Below are 25,870 nucleotides of genomic sequence, written 5' to 3'. Positions count from 1 at the left end.
ATGGCAGGGAATTGATTATTTGAGGTATACCTAACTGATCCTGGCAAAGTGATCTGCACCTTGTGCTGCAAAGCCAGGCAAAAACCATCACTGCCAATCTGAACTGGGAGAAAATTCCTTCCTGACTCCATATATAGCAATCAGTTAGACCAGGGGTGGGCAAACTATGGCCCACAGGCCGGATCCAGCCCGTCAGGGCTTTGGATCTGGCCTGCGGGATTGCCACCCCTGTGGCCCCCACACAGCTCCCAGAAGTGGCTGGCACCATGTCCCTGCGACCCCTGTTGGGTGGGGGGGCAAAGGGCTCTGCACGCTGCCCTCGCCTGCAGGCACAGCTCCCCACAGCTCCCATTGGCCAGGAACGGGGAACCGCAGCCAATGGGAGCTTCAGGAAAGGTACCTGCAGGCGAGGGCAGTGCGTGGAGCCCTCTGCCCCCGCCCCCAAGGACACGGTGCCGGCCGCTTCCAGGAGCGGCACAGGGGCCAGGAAGGCAGGGAGCCTGCCTGAGCCCCGCTGCGCACTGCTCCCACCCCAGAGCCGCTCAAGGTAAGCTGTGCTGGGCTGGAGTCTGCACCCCAAACCCCTCCTGCACCCCGCACCCCCAACCCCATGCCCTGAGCCCCCCACCGTATCTCACACCCCTCTTCCACCCCAACCCCTTGCCCTGAGCCCCTTCCTGCACACCGCACCCCCTCCCACACCCCGACCCCCTGCCCTAGCCCTATATTCATGGCCCTGCATGCAATTTCCCCACCCAGATGTGACCATTGGGCCAAAAAGTTTGCCCACCCCAAGTTAGACCCCAAGCACATGAGCAAGTACCAACCAGCCAAGCACCTGAGAGAGAATGCTCTGTTCCACCTAAGAGAACAGGCCCACCTCATCCAGTGTCCCATCTCCAGCTATGGCCATCTCTGATGTTTCATAAGAAGCAAACAACCCCTCCCTCCTGACCCCTGCAGGTGACCAGCTGAAGCCTTGAAGCATGAGATTTAAAATAATCAGATATGAACCAGAAGAGACCCCCAGGGCTCCAGAGCCCTGTGCCCCACCATCACAGGCAACCCCACCATACAATCCCACTCAAACTTGTCCACCTCTCTTAAAACTAATTGTTTGCCCTCTAATGGCTCTGAATGGGAGGGTGTTCCAAAAATCTCACCCCTCTGATGGGAGGAAACCTTCTTCTAATTTCCATCCTGAATTTGTTCATGGCCAATTTATACCAATTTGTTCTTATGCCAACATGGTCCGTTAGTTTAAATAGCTCTTCACCCTCTTGGTGTTTATCCCCGATGTATTTAAAGAAAACAATTACAGCCCCTCTGAGCCTAGGTTTTGAGTGGCTAAACACACTAAGCTCTTTCAGTCTCCTCTCATAAGACAGACATTCCATTCCCTTATTCATCCTAGTAGCTCCTCTCTGAACCTGTTCCAGTTTGAATTCATCTTTCTTGAACATGGGTGACCAGAACTGTAGGCAGTATTCCAAAGGAGGTCCCAGCAGTGCCTTGTAGAATGGCATTAATACTTCTCTATCTCTACTGGAAATGCCTCACCTGATGCGTCCTAGAATCGATCACATTTGCCTTTTTTCATAGCCACATCACACTGATGGCTCATAGTCATAGACACCAGCACATTCAGGTACCTCTTCTCCTCTGAGCCCCGTTTATAGCAGAAATGCTTATTATCAGACCCCAACTGCATGACCTTGCACTCTGTATTATTACACTTAATTCCACTTCTGTCCAGTCTTCAAGGTCATGCAGTTCTTCCTGTATGATATTCAGATCCTCTTCTGTATGGACGATGCCTCCCAACTTTGCATCATCAGCAAATTTCATTCGTATATTCCTACTTTTTGTGCCAAGTTCATTAATCAGATGATTGAAAAAGATTGGTCCCAAGACTGACCCTTGAATAACTCCACTAGTAACCTCCATCCAGTCCGACAGTTCACCTTTCAGCACAACCCGTTGCTATCTCCCCTTTAGCCAGTTCCTTACCCACCTATGATGTTTTGGGGTTCACCCAGATCACTAAGGATTTCTGTCACCACCTGCCCTGTAACACTGGGGGCCTTTGTGCTGTGCAGCTATGGTTCAGATCCCTGCAACCAGTAGCCAACCCACAAGAATAAGGTGTCACTCCAGCTATCACCAGCAGGAGAGTGAATTTGTGTGGGGGGTGGAGGGTGAGAAAACCTGGATTTGTGCTGGAAATGGCCCACCTGATGATCACTTTAGATAAGCTATTACCAGCTGGACAATGGGGCGGGAGGAGGTATTTTTTCATATTCTCTGTGTATATATAAAGTCTGCTGCAGTTTCCACGGCATGCATCTGATGAAGTGAGCTGTAGCTCACGAAAGCTCACGCTCAAATAAATTGGTTAGTCTCTAAGGTGCCACAAGTACTCCTTTTCTTTTTGCGAATACAGACTAACACGGCTGTTACTCTGACTCCAGCTCTCATAAGCCCAGTTACTCTCTAAAGCTTGACACCAACAGCTCTCAAGTCCGAAGTCTCCCCAAATATGTTTTGCCCAAGTTCTAAACTGCCAGACCCTCAGAATTTTCCCATATGTTTTGTCACCCCCAGAAGTCTTGAAACCAGCCCCCACAGATACCAGCACACTTTGACATACATATTCCACATGTTGCTCAAGGAGTGTGAATTATTCACACCCCTGAGTGACGTAAATTATTCTAAACTAATTTATAGAATAGATATAGCCTCAGTCCATGGTGAGTCATGGTTATTCAGAGCAGGGAAATTCCCTCTTGACTTAATGCTCGGGAACCAGGATGTTCTTTTCAATTTTGAGTCATTTCAATATCTTTTCATTAATTTTAATGGTCTACATTGTCCTTTCTTGGCCTGGCCAATGAATAGTTACTTGAAGTTGGTTTTGTGTAAACAATTGGCTTGAGAGGTGTCCCTCCCTGCCCGACTGCTCGCTGCCCTGTTCTGAGGTGGAGCTGACATTTATGAGCACAGTGTTTTATATATGCACAATTACATAAAATCATATCTCTAATGACCATCTAATTCAGAACACTGCAAGCTTTCATAATGGTCTTCATCTGATATATTTTTAAGTACAATAACACACTATGCAATCAATTGGTTTAACTGCTTATTTGTGGGGTTAAACCTTCTGTTCTCACCTTGGGATGCCTGGACCCTGATTGTCCTTCCATCCTACAATTCTTGTACTACACCCCATCTTCTCTAATATAACTAAAATTTCCATGTGGTACCATGTCAAATGCTTTACTGAAATTCAGATATATCAGATCTATTGTATTTCCCTTATCTAAAAAATAAACAAAACTAGGGCTGTCAAGTGATTAAAAAAAATTAATCGCGATTAATCGCACTGTTAAACAATAATAGAATACCATTTATTTAAATAGTTTTGGATGTTTTCTACATTTTCAAATACATTGATTTCGATTACAACACAGAATACAAAGTGTACAGTGCTCACTTTATGTTTATTTTATTAGAAATATACAGGGCAGGGGGTGGGACTGGGGATACTGCTCCTTTCCCCACAGAATGCTGACAGCTCCTCCAGCAGCCCTGCCCCCTGAGCTGCTGGAGGACAGGGCTGGGGGGCGGGGGGGCCAGGAGGCAGTACAGTTGAACTGCAGGGCTCTTGCAGGAGCCGCAGCGGGGAAAGGAGCAGAACATGGGGCCATCAAGCGGCCCCACGCCGGCAGCTCCTCTGACGGGGCTGCTGTACAGATGGAGGAGACCCTGCATGGAAGGGCTGGGGTAGTAGAACTGCACCAGGGGAGCTGCGGGCGTGGTGCCGCCCGGTGGCCCCATGTTCTGCTTCTTTCACCTCTGCCGTTCGAAATCTCTGGTGCAGCTGGAGGAGGACAGAGACCACACCTCCCCAGGTAAGGGAGGTGGATCATGAGGAGGGGACGGAGAGAGCGTGGGGACCCCAGGCTGGGGAGGAGTCACATGGAGGATCACGTGCCCCCCCACACCCTGTACTGGTAAGAAATGGATTCCACTTGCACACCTGGGCATAACCAACCCACGTACCCCAGTAACAGAAATGCCAGGTAAAGGGAAAGTTTCCAGCATTTTTAGCCACTTGCACATCACCTTCACTGCTATTTCTGACACACTCTGGACCTTAACAGTGAAATCACTTCCATCTTCAACAGACATTCAAGAATAATAAAAAAAAACCCTGAACTATGACCTCACCAATATTAAGGGATAATTACATCACATGTGGACTGTGTAACCATTAGACATTGAAATTACAACTATTCTAAATCTAGATGTCTTTTTCCAGACATTTCTAAGTACTCTCTGTATAAACAGCAAATTATTTATACACATGTAGAGAAACTTAGTAAAGAGGAGTAAAGACAAAATACTATCTAAAATTCCCCTCCCTCAAAAAACAAAGACAGTGGTAAGGCTCAGAGTACATATCAGTAATTTTGGGTAAAAAAAACACTACATTATAAAAGCAAGCTTTATAAACCCAGGAAATTCAGAGTTAAGGTTACACTTAAAAGTCATTTACACTTTTCAAAGTATGGGAATGCATATTTAAGGCATCCACACAAATTCAATTTTGCCCTATTGTAATGTCATACAATAACCATACAACTATGATTACACTTATAAATGCTCATGGTCCCAAATTAGATTAAACTAGTTTTTCAACACATCACATTATATGCTTGTGGCGTCCCTTTCCTGCCACTCTTCTAACATGGCAGAGTTAAGGAGCTTTTATTTTGTATTATAACCAGAAGCCAGTTTACATGACTGCGGTCTGGATGTCACATTATAAAAGCAGAGTCATTTTGTTATGTATGTTTGCTTTGGGTACTGTTAATTGTTTTACAACAAATTATTCTGCAATGCTGCTAAATTTAAATTGATGCTCTCCAATACAAGAGGCAAACTCCATGAGCTGTAAGCAACAATATACCAGAGTATGCACAAGTTTATTTTAAACCACCACTGTCTGCTTACAAGTTAGCCTTCGTTTAAACTCAGAGGTAAACCTGCTTTGCTGATTTTGTTTCACTTGACTGTTGCAGCTTATTACTGAAGACAAAATTGGAACATCCATTCAATATTTCTGTGAATAAGCTAAAGTCTTTGTGTGATGAGGGGATTTTTAAAATTAGCTTCTATCACAGCTTTCTTGAATATTCTGGTCTTTTGGCAACATGTTTTTCCTTAGTACACAGTGAAACGTTTGCATGCCAATCAGAGACTATGCATAAGATTATGTGCTGTGCCTCTAAGAGGTACAGCACAGAACTCACAACTGAGGTGTATAAGTGAGGGGGAGGGCGGCTATTGTGGCTTTAAAAGCCACCTTTGAATCTTCCTGATCTTAGGCTGCTCTTGGGGTTAGACAGGTCGCCAGTGTAGCTTAGACAGCACCAGAGGTCAAATTATGGGCCTATGGGCCACAGTCAGTGCCTAATTTCTGCTAAGGCTTGCCAGGGCTGAGCCCTGGAACCTGTAGGCTTGGCACATCAGTTATGAAAGTAAGAAAATTGCTTGAGCCCCAGCACTTAATTGCTTGAGCCCCAGCACCTCTTTCATTCCAAATTAACCGCTGGCTGCAGCATTATCTCCTACTCCCAGCACTTACCCTCCACCAGGCCTTCCGAGGAGGTCCTCGAAAGGAAGCCTGACAGCTAGAACCCTGCACGGATACAAAATTTATATCAGCAGATGTCCGCGGATATTAAGTGGATATCCGCAGAGTTGCAGGGCTCTACCAGGAATCACAGCAGCAAAAGCAGCAGTATGTCATGCCACCGCACGCAGGAGACAGTGCCCAGCCCAGGCAGCTCCTCCGGAATGGCTGTGCCACCCCCAGCGGTGTGGGGGAATTCAACTAACACATTTTAAAAAACCACTTTCCCTTCTAGTAGTTTGGCAGCCCTGCTCTCTTTATTTTGTCACATTCTTCTCTTTTATGTACATTTTATGAGTTTTTCTGCATCAGTTGGAAGGGAATTATGGAGCTAGCCATTTTTGTTGCTAGTAAAAAATCTTAAAAATTCTGAGTAGAGGAGCAAATCAGAGCTGAGGGATTACAGTAGCCCGAGTAGAAAGTTTTGCATATTCAGAGTACAGTTACTGAGTAATAACTATGGTTACACTATTTAGTCACCGGTATTTTTAGTAAAAGTCAAGGGCAATAACCAAAAAGTTATGGTCAGTGACTTTGACTAAAAATCCCCTAACTAAATCTTAGGTGCTGAGGCAGGGGAGGTGCTCCGGTGGTCGCTGCTGCTCCTGGGCATGGGGGGGCGGCCCAGGGTCCCACCGCTGCTCCTCCTGGTCAGGGGGCGGCCCATGGCCCCGCCGCCACTGCTGCTCCTCTAGGCGGGGGCGGCCTGGGACCCCGCCGCTGCTGCTCCTGGCCTACTGCTCTGGGGCAGCGCCTGGGACCAGTTGCCTGGGGCAGCCAGAGCAGCGGCCGGCGCGGCTGGCCCCAGGGCCGCCCCAGCTTGGGGTCAGCCACACCAGCCGTGGAAGTCCTGGAGGTCCCGGAAAATCATGGAATACGTGACTTCCATGGAAGACTTTCAGCCTTAGTAATAACATATAGTTACTATGCAAATCAGACATCCACAAACCCCAAAATACAGGAACTGCATAACTAGGAAAAACTATAAAAGTACGGATCGCAATATATAGACTCCCAGCACTCTGGCTGACCCTATTCAATTTCAGTACAAATTTAGTGTAGATTATTTCTGGTTATAGTCCACCAAAATTGTAACTTTGTACATTATACAGTTTTATTAGATGAACTAATTTATCATATATATCATAGGAAACATTCTTTAGCGGCATGTCATATTCTGAAAGGCATCCTGTTATATTGACATTTCTTATGCAGGTCAGGATAGAGATTATGTCTCTGCATGTCATACAGCACCTCGTATAATGCAGCTTCTGTTCTGATTGGGGCCCCTATATGTAATAAAAAGCATATAGATATTCAAGTACCTTAAAAAAATCCTTCTCCCCAATACACACTCACCTATCATTTATGGACTCCACTGATCGGTTACACTACAGAGTAATTATATAGTATTTTTCTAAATGATGTTTCCCAAGAAGGAACAGGAATAAGAGCAGATTCAGTTTGAGCATGTAAAATTTAGTCCCAGGCAGACTGCGAAGAGCTACAAAAGAATCTCTCAAAACTGAGTGACAGGGCAACAAAATGGCAGATGAAATTCAATGTCGATAAATGCAAAGTAATGCACATTGGAAAACATAATTCCAACTATACATATAAAATGATGGGGTCTAAATTAGCTGTTACCACCCAAGAAAAGATCTTGGAGTCAGGAGGGCCAAATCACACCTGGAGCTGCAGCTAGCAAGAGATGTTAAGAGTAACAAGAAGGGTTTCTTCAGGTATGTTGGCAACAAGAAGAAAGCCAAGGAAAGTGTGGGCCCCTTAATGAATGAGGGAGGCAACCTAGTGACAGAGGATGTGGAAAAAGCTAATGTACTCAATTCTTTTTTTGCCTCTGTCTTCACTAATAAGGTCAGCTCCCAGACTGCTGCGCTGGGAATCACAGCATGGGGAGTAGGTGGCTAGCCCTCTGTGGAGAAAGAGATGGTTAGGGACTATTTAGAAAAGCTGGACGTGCACAAGTCCATGGGGCCGGAAGCGTTGCATCCGAGAGCGCTAAAGGAATTGGCTGATGTGATTGCAGAGCCATTGGCCATTATCTTTGAAAACTCGTGGCGAACGGGGGAAGTCCCGGATGACTGGAAAAAGGCTACTGTAGTGTCCATCTTTATAAAAGGGAAGAAGGAGGATCCTGGGAACTACAGGCCAGTCAGCCTCACCTCAGTCCCCGGAAAAATCATGGAGCAGGTCCTCAAGGAATCAATCCTGAAGCACTTACACAAGAGGAAAGTGATCAGGAACAGTCAGCATGGATTCACCAAGGGAAGGTCATGCCTGACTAATCTAATCGCCTTCTATGATGAGATTACTGGTTCTGTGGATGAAGGAAAAGCAGTGGATGTATTGTTTCTTGACTTTAGCAAAGCTTTTGACACCGTCTCCCACAGTATTCTTGTCAGCAAGTTAAAGAAATATGGGCTAGATGAATGCACTATAAGGTGGGTAGAAAGCTGGCTAGATTGTCGGGCTCAACGGGTAGTGATCAATGGCTCCATGTCTAGTTGGCAGCTGGTATCAAGTGGAGTGCCTCAAGGGTCGGTCCTGGGGCCGGTTTTTTCAATATCTTCATAAATGATCTGGAGGATGGTGTGGATTGCACTCTCAGCAAATTTGCGGACGATACTAAACTAGGAGGAGTGGTAGATACGCTGGAGGGCAGGGATAGACAAATTGGAGGATTGGGCCAAAAGAAATCTGATGAGGTTTGTCAAGGTTCCTCCCCCACTCTGAACTCTAGGGTACAGATGTGGGGACCTGCATGAAAAACCTCCTAAGCTTATCTTTACCAGCTTAGGTCAAAACTTCCCCAAGGTACAAAATATTACACCCGTTATCCTTGGAATGGCCGCTACCACCACCAAACAATTACTGGTTACTGGGGAAGAGCTGTTTGGACACGTCTGTCCCCCCAAAATACTTCCCAAAACCTTGCACCCCACTTCCTGGACAAGGTTTGGTAAAAAGCCTCACCAATTTGCCTAGGTGACTACAGACCCAGACCCTTGGATCTTAAGAACAATGAACAATCCTCCCAACACTTGCACCCCCCCTTTCCTGGGAAATGTTGGATAAAAAGCCTCACCAATTTGCATAGGTGACCACAGACCCAAACCCTTGGATCTAAGAACAATGAAAAAGCATTCAGTGTTTTACAAGAAGACTTTTAATAAAAAATAGAAGTAAATAGAAATAAAGAAATCCCCCATGTAAAATCAGGATGGTATATATCTTACAGGGTAATTAGATTAAAAAACATAGAGAACCCCTCTAGGCAAAACCTTAAGTTACAAAAAAGATACACAGACAGAAATAGTTATTCTATTCAGCACAATTCTTTTCTCAGCCATTTAAAGAAATCATAATCTAACACATACCTAGCTAGATTACTTACTAAAAGTTCTAAGACTCCATTCCTGTTCTGTCCCCGGCCAAGACGACTACAGACAGACACACAAACCCTTTGTTTCTCTCCCTCCTCCCAGCTTTTGAAAGTATCTTGTCTTCTCATTGGTCATTTTGGTCAGGTGCCAGCGAGGTTACCTTTAGCTTCTTAACCCTTTACAGGTGAGAGGAGCTTTCCCCTGGCCAGGAGGGATTTCAAAGGGGTTTACCCTTCCCTTTATATTTATGACAAGGTTCAACAAGGATAAGTGCAGCGTCCTGCACTTAGGATGGAAGAACCCAATGCACTCCTACAGACTAGGGACCAAATGGCTAGGCAGCAGTTCTACGGAAAAGGACCTAGGGTTGACAGTGGACGAGAAGCTGGATATGACTCAACAGTGTGCCCTTGTTGCCAAGAAGGCCAATGGCATTTTGGGATGTATAAGGAGGGGCATAGCCAGCAGATCGAGGGATGTGATCGTTCCCCTCTATTCGACACTGGTGAGGCCTCATCTGGAGTACTGTGTCCAGTTTTGGGCCCCGCACTACAAGAAGGATGTGGATAAATTGGAGAGAGTCCAGCGAAGGGCAACAAAAATGATTAGGGGTCTGGAACGCATGACTTATGAGGAGAGGCTGAGGGAACTGGGATTGTTTAGTCTGCAGAAGAGAAGAATGAGGGGGGATTTGATAGCCGCTTTCAACTACCTGAGAGGTGGTTCCAAAGAGGATGGTTCTAGACTATTCTCAGTGGTAGAAGAGGACAGCACAAGGAGTAATGGTCACAAGTTGCAGTGGGGGAGGTTTAGGTTGGATATTAGGAAAAACTTTTTCACTAGGAGGGTGGTGAAACACTGGAATGCGTTACCTAGGGAGGTGGTAGAATCTCCTTCCTTAGAAGTTTTTAAGGTCAGGCTTGACAAAGCCCTGGCTGGGATGATTTAATTGGGGATTGGTCCTGCTTTGAGCAGGGGGTTGGACTAGATGGCCTCCTGAGGTCCCTTCCAACCCTGATATTCTATGATTCTATGAGTCACTGTGGATAGTTCTCTGAAAACATCCACTCCATGTGCAGCGGCAGTCAAAAAAGCAAACAGAATGTTGGGAATCATTAAGAAAGGGATAGATAATAAGGCATAAAATATCATATTGTCTCTATATAAATCCATGGTACGCTCACATCTTGAATACTGCATGCAGATGCAGTTGCCCCATCTCAAAAAAGATATATTGGAATTGGAAAAGGTTCAGAAAAGGGCAACAAAAATGGATTAGAGGTATGGAATGGCTTCCAGATGAGGAGAGATTAATAGAACTGGGACTTTTCAGCCTGGAAAAGAGACAGCTAAGGGGAGATATGATTAAGGTCTATAAAATCATGACTGGTGTGGAGAAAGTGAATAAGGAAGTGTTATCTACTCCTTCTCATAGCACAAGAACTAGGGGTCACCAAATGAAATTAATAGGCAGCAGGTTTAAAACAAACAAAAGGAAGTATTTCTTCACACAATGCACAGTCAGTCTGTGGAACTCTTTGCCAGAGGATGTTGTGAAGGCCAAGACTATAACAGGTTTCAAAAAAGAACTAGATAAATTCATGGAGGATAGGTCCATCAATAGCTATTAGCCAGGATGGGCAGGGATGGTGTCCCTAGCCTCTGGTTGCCAGAAGCTGGGAATGAGAGACAGCGGATGGATCACTTGATGATTATTTGTTCTGTTCATTCCCTCTGGGGCATCTGGCATTGGCCACGGTCAGAAGACAGGATACTGAGCTAGATGGACCTTTGGCCTGACCCAATATGGTCTAATGTTCTTAGGATAATATAACAACATGATTTATACTTCATTTTATTACTTCCAATGGTTTTGTGAATGGTACCTACCGGAAACTGTGAATGCCCTGGAGTTCCTGCTGCAGTACCTCCTGCGTTGTTGCTATTAAGTCCAATGCGCCAACAAATTCAGAAGTGGACAACAACAGCTGTACTGTAGGCTGCGTTTGGTGTACAGTAGCCATTAACTTCAGTTTATTGTATGCTTTCACACAGTTATTTCTGGTGAGTGATAGTCTTAAAACTTGAAGCGATCCTTCACACATTACTTTATCAATTTGGGCGATTTTATCTCGAAGTATTTTTACAGCCTGGGAGGTTTTCCTGAGGTAGTCCTGCAATTCATGCTGAGAAGTCATTGCATGAAAAAATGCTTCTGAGCGTAGAGAAATTTGATGAGCAATATTTACTTCCACAATATCCAAATAATGGCTCAGCTTGAAAGAGAGAGAGAAAAAACAACAACAACCGTATGTTGTAACACCTGGCAAATATATCACACTACAAAAACACTAAAATGCATTTTGTGGGTATAATTTACATTATTTCTACTAGTACATTTCTTTGTGCTATAATGATCACCTGACTGTGGCCAATATAACACTGGATTAAAAGCTGTTGTCATGGTGGCAAATGAATAACTACCCAGTTTTGTTAGTGAGTTCAGAAAGCATTGGGAAGGTTGAGCGAGTTTACCTCCCTGGTAAAAGCATGCTTGCAAAGTACTGCTTGCAGAAAAGCAAGCAATTAAACAAGCCTGCCCAAGGCTTTATATCTCAGAGGTCAGACATTAACACCCCTACATACAGCCACTAGCTGAAAGGGTGTGCTGGGTATTGGCCTGCAAATGAGAATAGCACATGTACTTAACTCTATCATGCACTAAGGCTGCTACACCATGGTGGGGACCTCCAACAACAGAAGCGCTGACTTCGTGGCTGCTCGGATGCTGGAGCACTCATGGTAAAAAAAATAGTGGGTGCTCAGCACTCATCAGCCACAGCTGTTTGGCCACACTGCCAAAAGGCTGATCGGCGGCTAGGGCTTGGGAGAGGACAGAGAGCAGCGAGCAGATGAGAGTTTCAGGGAGGGGGTGGAGCGGGGTGGGAAGAGGCAGGACAAAGCTGGGGCTGCAGGGGAAGGGGTGGAGCAGGGACGGGGTTGGAGTACCCCCAGGGAAAACTAGAAGTCAGTGCCTGTGTCCAACAGGATGAAACTTGACTGTGATTGATAGTCTGACCTAGGTAGCTCCTGCTTCTTGGGGAGGAAGGGGAGTGTAGGGAGATGGAGGTTTCAAAAGAGGGCAGAGTTTTCTAGGATATCCACTTTAACTCACTCTTTTGTAGAGAAGTTCCCTCTGAAGGGGGGTTTGGACACAGTTGCCCTCAGCCAGCCATGGAAGTCACTCTCTAGTGAAGCAAAGCCCTTTCTCGTCAGTCAAGACCTGGTGCCAGGGTTCATGTTTGGAACCTGAACTCCTAATTTCCTTTGCTGCACTGTTACCAGACTGCTGGTCTGGCCCTACTTTATTCAAATTGAAACAACTCGGTGTTCTGAATAGTCAACTCTAAGTGGGACATTAAAATAGTCATCTGAATGCTAATACCCAAATGGCCTGATTTTTAGAGGTGCTGAACACCTGAAGATCATGACTTCAACAGGAGCTATGGCTGCTAAACACTTCTGAAAAATCAGCCCCAAAATGCTGTTCCTTCTCACAACTATTTCATTTAGGAGTTACAGTCTCAACGGACTATACAAATCTTGGTCTAAGTACAATAGGCTTATTTACAAATTCCTTCCAGCCAGCAGCTGTAATGCAGTATGCCCATAGGAAAGGCCCACTGACCTAGACAGTGCCATGGGGATTTGGGGGGTTTAAATTCCAAGCAATGGGTCCAGACTGGGTTTCTGAGTCCCACCTGGGAACAGCTCCCTGACCTGAGGGTGACTACAGAGAGGGCACTCGGCATCTTATCTGCACCAGATATAATTAGGTGGAGCTGAGCCTAGGTAGGCTCAGAGCCTTAAAAAGATTTGGGGCTCATGTAATGAACAGAGCAGCGTAATTATTAGAAAGCCAGGAATGCGGCTCTGAAGGCATCAGAGCTGCCCCATTAATATTCTATTGCCTGTTTTAGTGTTTCGAGTCTGCTAAGCTGCAGGAAGGAAACGTGGATAAAGACTGTGCTTGTTCTTATTTTAGTTGCACTAGGGAGAAAAAAACCCTGAAGCACCAGAGAGGCTTCTCTCTTCTTAACTCAGAACTCCTGCTTCATTTCTGTCCAACTGCCTAAGATCCTAGCCCAGTCACTTTCTGCAAGTTACATGCATTCTTAAAACTGGGGTTTAGTTGTCAGACAGGAATCACTTCAATGGCATCTTACACAGTTTGTTGCACTCTCACGTCCACTGCCATGGGTAAGGAAAGGCAGAGTTGCAAGAACTTTTTAACAGGTTTCAGAGTAGCAGCCGTGTTAGTCTGTATTCGTAAAGAGAAAAGGAGTACTAGTGGCACCTTAGAGACTAATACATTTATTTGAGCATAAGGTTTCGTGAACTACAGCTCACTTCATCGGATGCATTCAGTGGAAAATACAGTGGGGAGATTTATATACATAGAGAACATGAAACAATGGGTGTTACCATACACACTGTAACGAGAGTGATCAGGTAAGGTGAGCTATTACCAGCAGGAGAGCGGGGGGGGGGGGGGGGGAAGTGGTTGACACACGACCTTTTGTAGTGATAATCAAGGTGGGCCATTTCCAGCAGCTGACAAGAACTTTTTAGTGACAGAGAGGCTAATGCTGTTTTATCTGATCATCACCTACAGATTTACGGGTATGCTCCTAAAAGCTGTTGCACTTAAGAGGGAAAATGTTTAAAATAAAACACATCACAATGATGTAAACTTTTGGAAGGATCTGAAGAGTATCTATAACAACAAAACAGGTGTCTGCTTTTTTTCTTTTTCCATTGCAAATATATAATTTTTAAAATAATAACAACTCTGAGTGTGATTAACCCAAAGACCCATATTTTTCATGTAGATGAAAATACTCTGCCATCAAGCTCTACAGTGCTCCCAAGGCATGTGTGGTTCAGCTACAATAGAAACTGTAAAAAAGGGAGCAGTACCTATGGTATGATGCCTGAAAGATAACAGGAAGCTACCAGGAAGGTTTAATATTTCCTTGCAGTGCACAGCACACCCTGCCTTAAATCTGGGGTTTTCCTGAAAGTTTTGAGAAAGTTGTACCATTACTGGATTGTCAACATACAAATCATGCACATATTCCTCCTGCAGTCACTATTCATATTCAGAACAGCCATAAAAGAAGTTCTTAATGAGCATTGTCTTCTTTGATTGTTTTAGCAGTTCCTACTAGAATATCTTTATATTGCATATAACAATGGTCACTTGTTGGCCCTACCCTTCTTTATTTAAAAAAAATTCTCCTCTCAGAAAGGAGGCCCCCACTGGCATTTACTAAAAATTCTTAGGCTGACTGAAGTAATATCTGGGCTGTAAAATTAATGTGTCACGTAACTTGCAGAAACAGCGGCAGTGGACTTGTCTAGAACAGTTTTCTTTGTAATCAGTGGACAGCTGCACTGAATAACAGCATTCTTTATTGAGATTTACCTTTTCTTGCAGCAACTTTGAGGAAGCTGCATCACGACTTCCTTTTCCTCCAGAAGTATTAAAGTGAGACCATGGTAAAACGGCATTAAACGTTAAGGAATCTTCCAAGGCAAAATCTGGTTTCATAAAAATCTGAAACAAAAAGAAATAAACGCATTTTTCTCTCGTCTCTGTTCTCCTTTCCTTGTCACTATTCCCCACCCTTCTAAAACAAAGAGCACACAAACAAACCCAGGCTTGACATATCCTCTGGGGGCTCTACTCATCAGTTTCTCTAAAAGCTACATTTTCATTTACAAAAATAAATAAATAATCAATCTAGCCCTTATGAGTGTGACCAACTTTCCAGCTGCAAAGTGAATGTGACCCAGTACAGAATTGTCTTCCTGAATCTGCAGGTAAACAGCCTGATAGTACAGAAGTACAAACTGCCCAAGCCCCAAATCCTGAGCTGTACTCAGGGGAGGTCCTCCATGGGACAGGAATGAATCCTTCTTTGGGACATTTTTCAGCAGTGGAAATGCTCCATTGCTGGTACTCCATCCTTAAAGTTGGAGTAGGCCCCACATCCTTCATGCTTCTCCCAGGCGGTGGATCCATCTTGCAATTAATTCACTGAATCCGGCTCTTAGATTCCCACTGTGGAACAGCACACCTGAAGTCCCTGCAGAACTGGACTCCACAGAATACAGGATGTGGGTGCACAACCCCTGCACAGCTCCAACGCCTTCCTCCCCAGGTACAGCACAGCACTTCATAGGCAGGAGTTGTAGTCCAAGCTGGATGAGCAAGCACCTCAGAGAGGTGATTAAGAAAAAGCAGAATGCATACAGGGAGTGGAAGATGGGAGAGATCAGGAAGGAAAGCTACCTTACTGAGGTCAAAACTTGTAGGAATAAAGTGAGAAAGGCTAAAACTCAAGTAGAGTTGGACCTTGCAAAGGGAATTAAAACCAATAGTAAAAGGTTCTACAGCCATATAAATAAGAAGAAAACAAAGAAAGAAGAAGTGGGACCGCTAAACACTGAGGATGGAGTGGAGGTTAAGGATAATCTAGGCATGGCCCAATATCTAAACAAATACTTTGCCTCAGTCTTTAATGAGGCTAATGAGGATCTTAGGGATAATGGTAGCATGACAAATGGTAATGAGGATATGGAGGTAGATATTACCATATCTGAGGTAGAAGTGAAACTCGAACAGCTTAATGGGACTAAATCGGGGGGCCCAGATAATCTTCATCCAAGAATATTAAAGGAATTGGCACATGAAATTGCAAGCCCATTAGCAAGAATTTTTAATGAATTTGTAAACTCAGGGGTTGTACCGTATGACTGGAGAATTGCTAACATAGTTCCTATTTTTAAGAAAGGGAAAAAAAGTGATCCGGGTAACTACAGGCCTGTTAGTTTGACATCTGTAGTATGCAAGGTCTTGGAAAAAATTTTGAAGGAGAACGTAGTTAAGGACATTGAGGTCAATGGTAAATGGGACAAAATACAACATGATTTTGCAAAAGGTAGATCGTGCCAAACCAACCTGATTTCCTCCTTTGAGAAAGTAACAGATATTTTAGACAAAGGAAACACAGTGGATCTAATTTACCTAGATTTCAGTAAGGCGTTCGATACTGTGCCACATGGGGAATTATTTGTTAAATTGGAAAAGATGGGGATCAATATGAAAATTGAAAGGTGGATAAGGAATTGGTTAAAAGGGAGACTGTAGCGGGTCATACTGAAAGGTGAACTGTCAGGCTGGAGGGAGGTTACCAATGGAGTTCCTCAGGGACCAATCTTATTTAATCTTTTTATTACTGACCTTGGCACAAAAAGTGGGAGTGTGCTAATAAAGTTTGCGGATGATACAAAGCTGGGAGGTATTGCCAATTTAGAGAAGGACCGGGATATCATACAGGAGGATCTGGATGACCTTGTAAACTGGAGTAATAGTAATAGGATGAAATTTAATAGTGAGAAGTGTAAGGTCATGCATTTAGGGATTAATAACAAGAATTTTAGTTATAAACTGGGGACGCATCAATTAGAAGTAACGGAGGAGGACAAGAACCTTGGAGTACTGGTTGATCACAGGATGACTATGAGCCGCCAATGTGATATGGCCATGAAAAAACTAATGCGGTCTTGGGATGCATCAGGTGAAGTATCCAGTAGAGATATGGAGGTGTTAGTACCGGTTATACAAGGCACTGGTGAGACCTCACCTGGAATACTGTGTGCAGTTCTGGTCTCCCATGTTTAAGAAGGATGAATTCAAACTGGAACAGGTACAGAGAAGGGCTACTAGAATGATCCGAGGAATGGAAAGCCTGTCTTATGAAAGCAGACTCAAGGAGCTTGGCTTGTTTAGCCTAACCAAAAGAAGGTTGAGCGGATATAAGATTGCTCTCTATAAATATTTCAGAGGGATAAATACCAGAGAGGGAGAGGAATTATTTAAGCTCAGTACCAATGTGGACACAAGAACAAATGGATATAAACTGGCCATCAGGAAGTTTAGACTTGAAATAAGACTAAGGTTTCTAATGATCAGAGGAGTAAAGTTCTGGAATAGCCTTCCAAGGGAAGCAGTGGGGGCAAAAGACCTATCTGGCTTCAAGATTAAACTTGATAAGTTTATGGAAGAGATGGTATGATGGGGTAACATGATTTTGGCAATTAATTGATCTTTAAATATTCATGGTAAATAGACCCAATGGCCTGTGATGGGATGTTAGATGGGGTGGGATATGAGTTACTTTCCTTGGTATCTGGCTGGTGAATCTTGCCCATATGCTCAAGGTTCAGCTGATCACCATATTTGGAGTCAGGAAGGAATTTTCCTCCAAGGCAGACTGGAAGAGGCCCTGGGGGCTTTTCGTCTTCCTTTGTAGCATGGGGCACAGGTCACTTGTTGGAGGATTCTCTGTACCTTGAAGTCTTTAAACCATGATTTGAGGACTTCAATAGCTCAGACATAGGTGAGAGGTTTATCGCAGGAGTGGGTGGGTGAGATTCTGTGGCCTGCATTGTGTAGGAGGTCAGAATAGATGATCATAATGGTCCCATAATTAATAGTTAATATCTATGAATCTATAAAACTCTGGCCACAAAAAGGCCAAATAATTTTGTCCCTGCTTCTGTTCATCTCAGTGAAGCATTGTCTCTGAAGCATCTGCATCTGGCTTAGTTTTAACTCCTTAAAACTGCTATAATGCCTGGAACTTCCAGGAGAACTGAACCATCTCCTTCCCATTCACCCCAAGCACCACACATGACATCAAAGGATTCAAAGCGAGAAATCAATATCAAGCACCGTCTGTTCCTTGGCCTTAACTTTAAAAGTTACAGTGAAAGCTACTTTAGCTACACCTCTACAAACCCTCAGGACATGCAGTGATCAACATTAAACCGTTTACCTGCTAATAACTTATCAACTGGACAATTTTTTCAGTTTGAATAAAATGAAATGTAGGTTTGTCTGTTTTGACCATTTGTTACGACGTATCTGTCACGTAGACTGTGAACTGATTGGGGCAGGAATGGTCTTCTTTGTGACTTGTCTGTACAGTGTCTAACACAATGGGTCCCTAATCCTTAACTGGGGTTCCTAGGTGCTACAATAAATAGTAATAGACTCAGGTCTACACAGTAACTTCAGAAACTTGTATCAAACTCCCTCCCACGCCCCTCCAAACCTTCAAATCCTCCTTCCTCCAGAATTTCTTTTCTGGAAAATGTACTCAGCAGACCACGGCCACGCTTCAGTAGAAAGCAGCGTGGTTGTCTATTTGTACATGGTTCTAGGATTGTTTAGTGACTAAGGCCTGAAAATAATGGCCGTTGTGTTTTACCTTCAATATCCACTAAAAGAATAAATACAGCTCAGGAGACAGAAATAGCAAACAACGGTAAGTATTATCCATTTGGATTACATTGTCTAAGTTCCACATGCAGTACTACCATTTAGGAGGGTCAGAGGATACCTATTAAAATAGTTCTCCCTCACACACATGCGTGTGCGCACTCACACACTCTTAAGTCTTACACTAGAAATCTGACAAGCACATTTTTCCTTAATAAAGCCTATACTGTACCGCAATCATACCTTAGGTACTTGTTCCAGATCTGTCCTGGATTTATCTAAAAATAAATCAAATATAAGTAAACTAGCATGACAATTATAAGATTTCATTGCAGTCTTCTATAGTCAGTCATCAGCCAAATTATTAAACCAATTAATTTCAATAATCAGCAATTAAAGGCCTCGTTGCCCTTGGTAATTTTGGGGGGGGTTAGCTACAGTTTCTGTGCAGCACTCAGATGTGTCCGACTGACTGCTTTAAAAATAAATGTATTATTCATACCATAACAGAAACCCAGTGCTTCAAACTCACTCAGGGTGAAATTCATCTTGCTGGTGAGGACCAGTGTAAGGCTCTCTGCATCACTTCCGCTTCCCACTGGTGCTCTCTAGGGAGGTCGCTGGTGGAGCAGTCACATTGGGTTAAACCCAGAGGGTAGATGCACACACGGTGGTGATGGGGAGGGACCACAGGATCCACACCGACTCAGTGACCCTATCACTCTGTGCAACTGACATAGAGGTAGTACTGTTCCAATCCATAAGCTGAAGTGATGGTCACAGGGGGTGGTTGCAGAGGGAAGGAAAGAATCAGGACAGGAGAAGAGCTGCACTGGAGCTCCATGCCCTGGCCCCATTTGGAAGCGGGATGATTTCACACTCTTAGGGCTCCATCCACCCTAATTCAGTCACATAAAAGGAGCTCAATCAGAGTGTACAGAGTCTCATCAGGCCAAAAAGGGAGGCAGATGAAATAAGAAATCCATAGCTCACTTGGAGGGTCCCCTCCTCCCCTCACAATCACCATGGTGAAAGGGAGCTTTTACCATCTCCAGCACTTCTCTCGCCTGCAGAGTTGTTACTTTATTTGTATTAAACACAAAAGACAATGCAGCCCAGGAACCATCCCTCAGCCTTCTGTCCTCAGTCTCAGGCTGTAGCAACTCCTTTAGCTGAGAGACCCAGGTTGCGTTTTCTAAGACTGGAGAAAGATAGGCAACCCCAACACTGGGAGCTGCAGTGGGTGGAGAGCTAGTTTACTGAAGGTCTGTTCTCCCAAAACTACTCTCCAGCTCCCTGGTGCAGAGATTTTTATCCTGTTTGGCTTTGCACAGCAGACCAACCTTTCCTCACGATAGTTATTCTTACTCAAGCCTTCTGGGGTGCATGTTTTGGGCTAGATACAGTCCTTAGACATTTTAACAAGTACAGTACTCATTTACAATAAAGGCTATCCATTCAAAAGCTGTGATATTGTTCAATAATATTACACTTTCAAGATCCCCTGTGTAGTACTACGGGCAGTTAACAGAGGAAGGATATTACTGTGCTGACAAAGGTAAAGCATAGCTAAATATAAGAGTTAGTTCTCAAGAACTTAAACTATGAAAGACAAAAAAGTTGGACTTCATTTTTCATGGAAGGGAAAAAAAATGGAGGTAATAGAGGTATTAGAAAGCCTGACAAGACGAGCTGAATCCAATGGAGTAAATAAAAACAGGGAAGCATTCTGTAATTACTAGGAACAGGGGATGCAGACAAACTTTCATTCAATGAGCAGTGCTTTGCCAGTGAAACTGAAAGAATTAAGTAATACAAGCTAACTTCAGATTGTCCATTATACTTTCTCTGCCCGTCTTTTTTGCCAGTTCCCAATCCTTGATCACCTGAGATATCTCACTACAAAGCCAAAATATATCAGGAGAAACAGTCTTATTACAGCTGCAGACTCCATTAAAAGAACCATGCAAGCAACCTTTCCTAATGATGATCTTTCAATATGTCAGGGATGCCACAATATCACAAATTCCAATTTTGTTCTCCATTGGGGGGGGGGGGGGGAGGGCATTCTTCATTACTCAGAACATGAACAGTAACCAGAAACTCAATACAACCTCATAATCGAGTTTCTTTTTCTTCTTCTTTTTTTTTTTTTAATAAGAGGAAGTTAAAGGAAACACTGTCACGGATGTAATGTAAAGTTGTGAATGCAGAGATGCCAAGGAAGAATTCAGGAGCAGGAATCACTAGTTTTTTGACCTACAATGTCTCTATCCAATCATGCCTAGATTTTCAGTGATCATTATAAATAAATCACCAGCAGCTATTTCTACAGCTAATATCTTCGGAACAACAAAATGAGATGATTAGTATGTTACATTATCTATTATAGAAAAGAAAATGACTTTTTAACAAGTAAGAGAAGATGAGGTGTTTACCATGAGTATGTAAGAGAGTCCTGTCAAAGGTATCTTTAGGAGGACAAATATTCTTGCATCTTTCATGGATCTTCTCTCTCTATAAAAGAGAAAAGATATTAAAGAATTAGTCTGACACTAATACAATAATGAAAAAAATCTTTTTTTTCTTTTAAAGGGAATATTCAGAACATTTTTAATCTAAGATATTTTTCCCTCTTAAAATTTTAAGTGCATGTGAAAGGTGCCAGAATGACAACTCTGGCGGTTGAAATCCTTGTTTGTTATTTGGTTGGTATGTTATTTCTTTGTTGATTTTACATCACGGAAAGGGAGATAATGAAACTATTTAAGACATATGATCTAAATTCTCCTCCCCACAAAATAAAATATACATATCCACTGACTGCAGTAACACACTTACAGCCATTATTTATTTGCAGTCTAATCTGCAAATTATCCTACACTAAAATAAAAACATCCTTTTACTGACCTTCTCCCACCTTACTTAGATGCACCACAGTGAAACCTTACACTCCATTTAGCTAAGCTAAGCTTCTATTTTTACTTATAAAGCTTAAACATGGGTTCCACATCTTATAAGACTCTTCTATTTTGTCCTCTTCTTCAGAGATTATTTTTTCATAGCAGGCTGAAGCTGCAAGATCCATCAGAAATTCTTTCATGGCAACTCATGCCTCTTCTTCCAATACCCTGTTTATTTTCACAATCAAATAGTTACATTTCACTTTAATGCAACAGCTTATTTATTTTTTTTAATATTGGCTATACAAACATATGGCTCTAAAAACAATTCTTCCCCCCATATTTTACCAGTACTAATACCATTTTGATGCAGTTACACCTTTTTATACTCCCCAAACAAGTGTTTTAAGGGTTTATGACGCTGAAAAATTTCAATATTTGTTATTGGTTCTTAAACCAAGTTTGTTCAGTACGTTCTGTTCTGTGTTTGCACCGTGACTGCTGCAGTGGGGTCCTGAACCATGAGTAGAGCTCCCAGGTGCTACAATAATACAAATAATAATGAAGATTGTTTTAAACCTGCATCTGCATTAACGCCCTCTCTCTTGTAATTTTGTAGCTTGTACCCAAATAACATGTATTTGTAGGGGAAAAGAGGACTAAAAAAACCTGCAGAAACATGAATACAGAATAATTCACCTAATCTGAATACATAAATTAAAGTATATATAGGTGGCAGTGTTTAAAAATACCTTTAAAATGTTCAATAATCAGAACTGGGCAATTGTATAACACTTCAAGGCTACCATTCTGGGGCCCAATCCTGCACATGCAACCAAGCATAATGCTCTCTGACATAAATAGTCCTATTGACTTCACAAGAGTAAGCACTACACTCACCAGGAAGCATTGACAATCAGGTCATCACAGCAGCCAAAAGTTAAAGGAAGCTACAGCCAAAGAAACAGAGAACACAGCAGATTTCCACATCTTCTTTTAGGCTGTGTTCTTTTTTCAAAACTTAAAAACAGCTCTGGCTTTCACCAGCTGACAATAGGTCTCTTTCCTACTTCATTATTTTATATTTAAGCGTTTTGTACATAGGCCATTTTAAAGACATTCTTAGCAACAATTTAGTCGTGTTTTACGTTTGATCAGGTGACTGGATTTTTTTTATTTATTTATTTTTTTTTACATTATAGAGTGTAACTGCTGAATAATCCTTTAAGAATAATCAGTGAAGTTTTCAATAACCAAAAGGAAATAGCAAAGATGAATAGCAATTATATGGTCTGTACATTTAAAACAAAAGTATAGCACTCAGGAACTAAAAATAATGAAATAGCAGGGAGAGAGAATTTAGACAATGCTTTTAATGCTGAGAACAGTGAACTTACAGCACACCATACCAAGGTCAAGAGAAGAGTCAACTACCATAGAACTAGACAGGTAGTTATTAGGTAATAATATGATGTACTATTAACGGATACAGTTAGTTAGTGGTGTCAAACTCAAATGGCTCTGAAATTTCTTTTTTAACCCATAATGTACCTAACTTTGGTACTTTACCTGAATGATTTCCTGTTGATATAATGCAAAATTTTCCTTGTTTATCTGTGGGAGGTAGAATGAAGGTGCGACTTCTGTGTCCACAAAGTCCTGTCCCCATGTTTTTGTAAAAAAATCGGATTCCCTTTTTGCTAACCTAGGATCATTTAGCGCCGCTGGAAGATTTACTTTGGAATGATAAATTGTCCATCTATGCTGATCTGCAACTAGAGATGGGCTGTCACCTAAACTATTAGGATCACCTATAAGCACAAAAGATAAGACAGTCCATGAAGCCAAAAACTTGAAAGCACTTTTTTCATAGTAAACTCAATGCAATTCTTGAAGCAAACAACAAATTTCAAAAATTTATCTACAGAAAGGATTGTGTACCAAGACACATAATCCCCTTCCCCAACAATCTAACACACTCACATTTTTGTGTTTAGATCGCACAAACCAAGTCATAAATGTGCAATTAGAGGTATATTCTTTCAATATCTTCACACAAATATCAATTCTGCCGGCACCCTTTGAAAGACAGAAGTCTGTAGACTTGATATACTAAATATATCAAACTGAAGAACTACTGCAACCTAGAACTATAGTCACACGCTTCTTTAGGGAATTCTCAAAATCCCACTATTTCCCCCCCTTTACACCCCTTACCCTCAGCATTCCATAGACAGCTATCAATACAACCAAGAAACCGCCTTATGGGAGTGCCAGAGTTACCCATCTTGATCTCTTGCTCCCCACGTCAGAAGGATTGGGGAGCGTCACGGAAGCAAAGCAGTTAGCCCCGCAGGGCGAGAATTGCCTGTCTCGCAACTATACTCTGGCTGATCTTTCACAGGCTCTGAAAGAAGTCTCATCCTCTTCTCCTTCATAATAAGGATGGTGACTTCAATGTGAGGTGGAGATCTCCAGTGCTCCAAAAAGAAAATGAGGTGCTTTTGAGGTGGAGTAAGTAGAATCCCACTCTACCTATAAATATATCATTTTATTTCATAGTATTATCCAGAAAACAAGAGAACTTTATTGACTATTTTCAGGTTAATTTTCAGACCACTGACTGTAACAGTATTTTCATCTGCCTTACAAGCCAAAATTACCTGTAGGTTCCTTGGGACATACATCAGGCAGTGACTGCACAGGTCGAAAGCGTTTAGCAGAATCCATTTCCTTTTTAAAGAAAGCATCTCTACTGTTTGACTGAGGCACTGGTGAAGAACTGTGGCTTGATGCCATTGCATAAAATCACCACTTGATAGAAGCTAAGAAAGAAAAAATAAACACAAAGTCTTCAATGCAGCTCTGATTATTGATTGTACCATAACAATGGCATTTATTTAACAGCTCACCTACAAAAAACTAAACAGTTTAAAACAATACTAGTTATCTTTCAACCCATGGTATGAAAAATATTTTATATTTGAAACACACAGAAAGGGCTAATTTTTATACACACTCACAAAAATATTGTGCATAAAAATGCCCAAACACATTATATCGTTCTGTTTCCATAATTATTGAAGCATTATCAAAGAAATATTTCCTCTCAGAAATAGCATGCCAAATTCTGAAGGTTTGTGAATGACAAAACATGCCAGTGTTTTATGGGGAATTTTGTTTAATCAACCGATGGGAGCTATGTTGTACAAGTCCACAGACTTGTTGAAAGTCTCTTCTGTGCAGATAAAGGGCCAAATTCCCTGTTAATTTAATTCCATTGACTGAAGTAGAATTACATGAGCAGCAAATTTCATTCATTCTGCCACACAAGCACAATTTGGTTTATTTTTCCCTGAATGTTTTTTCTTTTTTGGTAGTGAGGGTTGAAAGATTTATTTGCAGAGTATTTAAAGAGAATGATTTGTGTTGTGTGCAAAATATGGATAGCAAGGAAAATCTTTATCCTGTGATGCATTCACTCTAGGGGAGGGTTCTACCATTTTACAATATACTGGAATCCATTCGCAATGAACATCTGTTTCCAGACTGTAACATAATGCATGTCCCGAGTTGTTTCGATACATTGTATTGTGCAAACTGCAATTTTATTTATACTGAACCTCTACTAAACGTGTGAAATTCATACTTCCCTACATAAGGGCCAAGTGATTGGTACTATTTTCTAAGCAAGCCACAGGTGGGGGGGGCCATCCGGCTCCCAGCCACTGGGGTGTTGTGTGTACACATGGGAATTTTAAACTCTTTTTTTCTTAGAAGCACAAAAAAAGAAAAAGGCACAGAAAAATTAATATTCACTAGAATAGATATAAAACCCTACTGTGCCCCCACCACATCTTACATGAGAAATACCCCTTTTTTAAAAGGTTGCTTTCTCTACACACACAGAGCTCAATCTATGTCACCTCTGTCTCCATGTCTTGCTCTTGTCCCTCCTACGACTCTTCCTTTCTGCCTTTTCATTAGCCCCATTGCTATTACACTTCCTTTCTTCTACTCCTCCCTTTTGAACTCTTCCCTCAATCTCAAAGTCGCCCCCTTTCTGCCCGCTCCTGCCTTTATAGGTGGAGGCAGCCCAGTGTTTTCCAGGAAGGACCACAGGCTCATTCCCCTGAATATTCAGGGGAATCTCCTACACTTACTCTCTACTGGGATGTGGGGTGTTAGGGCCTCTCTGTAGCAGTCCCCTTCAGCCTTCTCCCTTCTTCTCTCACTCATGCCAGTTGAAGATTTTGAGGCTTTTCTTCATCATAAGGACATAAGAACATAAGAATGACCATACTGAGTTAGATCAATGGTCCATCTAGCCCCGAATCTGTCATCCAACAGTGGCCAATGCCAGATGTTTCAAAGGGAATGAACAGACAGGGCAATCATCAAGTGATCCATTCCCAGTCATTCGGTCCCAGCATCTAGCAGTCAGAGGCTCAGGGTCCCCCAAAGCATGGAGTCACATCCCTGACCATCTTGGCTACTAGCCACTGATGAA

General features: G+C 42.6%; 1 protein-coding gene across 5 annotated transcripts in view; it reads right to left on the bottom strand.

The window, feature by feature from the left end:
* VPS54 (VPS54 subunit of GARP complex) overlaps positions 1 to 25,870 on the bottom strand; it is an 84,772-nt gene that overhangs the window by 39,142 nt on the left and 19,760 nt on the right. For 4 of the 5 annotated variants that reach the window (XR_014710927.1, XM_084623829.1, XM_084623832.1 and 1 more), the window contains 6 exons: positions 24,024 to 24,185; positions 22,930 to 23,171; positions 20,896 to 20,974; positions 18,701 to 18,735; positions 14,594 to 14,725; positions 10,996 to 11,381 (listed from right to left, as the gene is read on the bottom strand). Coding sequence is in view for 4 of the 5 variants with exons in the window: in XM_084623829.1 (XP_084479955.1) it covers positions 10,996 to 11,381; positions 14,594 to 14,725; positions 18,701 to 18,735; positions 20,896 to 20,974; positions 22,930 to 23,171; positions 24,024 to 24,159 (1,010 nt within the window). In the remaining variant the exon portion in view is untranslated. Of the gene's footprint in view, positions 1 to 10,995; positions 11,382 to 14,593; positions 14,726 to 18,700; positions 18,736 to 20,895; positions 20,975 to 22,929; positions 23,172 to 24,023; positions 24,186 to 25,523; positions 25,625 to 25,870 lie in introns of all 5 variants that reach the window. The other variant, XM_084623830.1, reaches the window with a different exon arrangement.

Source organism: Lepidochelys olivacea (assembly GCF_965140295.1).
Source record: "Lepidochelys olivacea isolate rLepOli2 genome assembly, chromosome: 3".
In the NCBI taxonomy this organism is placed as follows: domain Eukaryota; kingdom Metazoa; phylum Chordata; order Testudines; family Cheloniidae; genus Lepidochelys; species Lepidochelys olivacea.
This window is presented reverse-complemented; position numbering and strand designations above follow the sequence as displayed.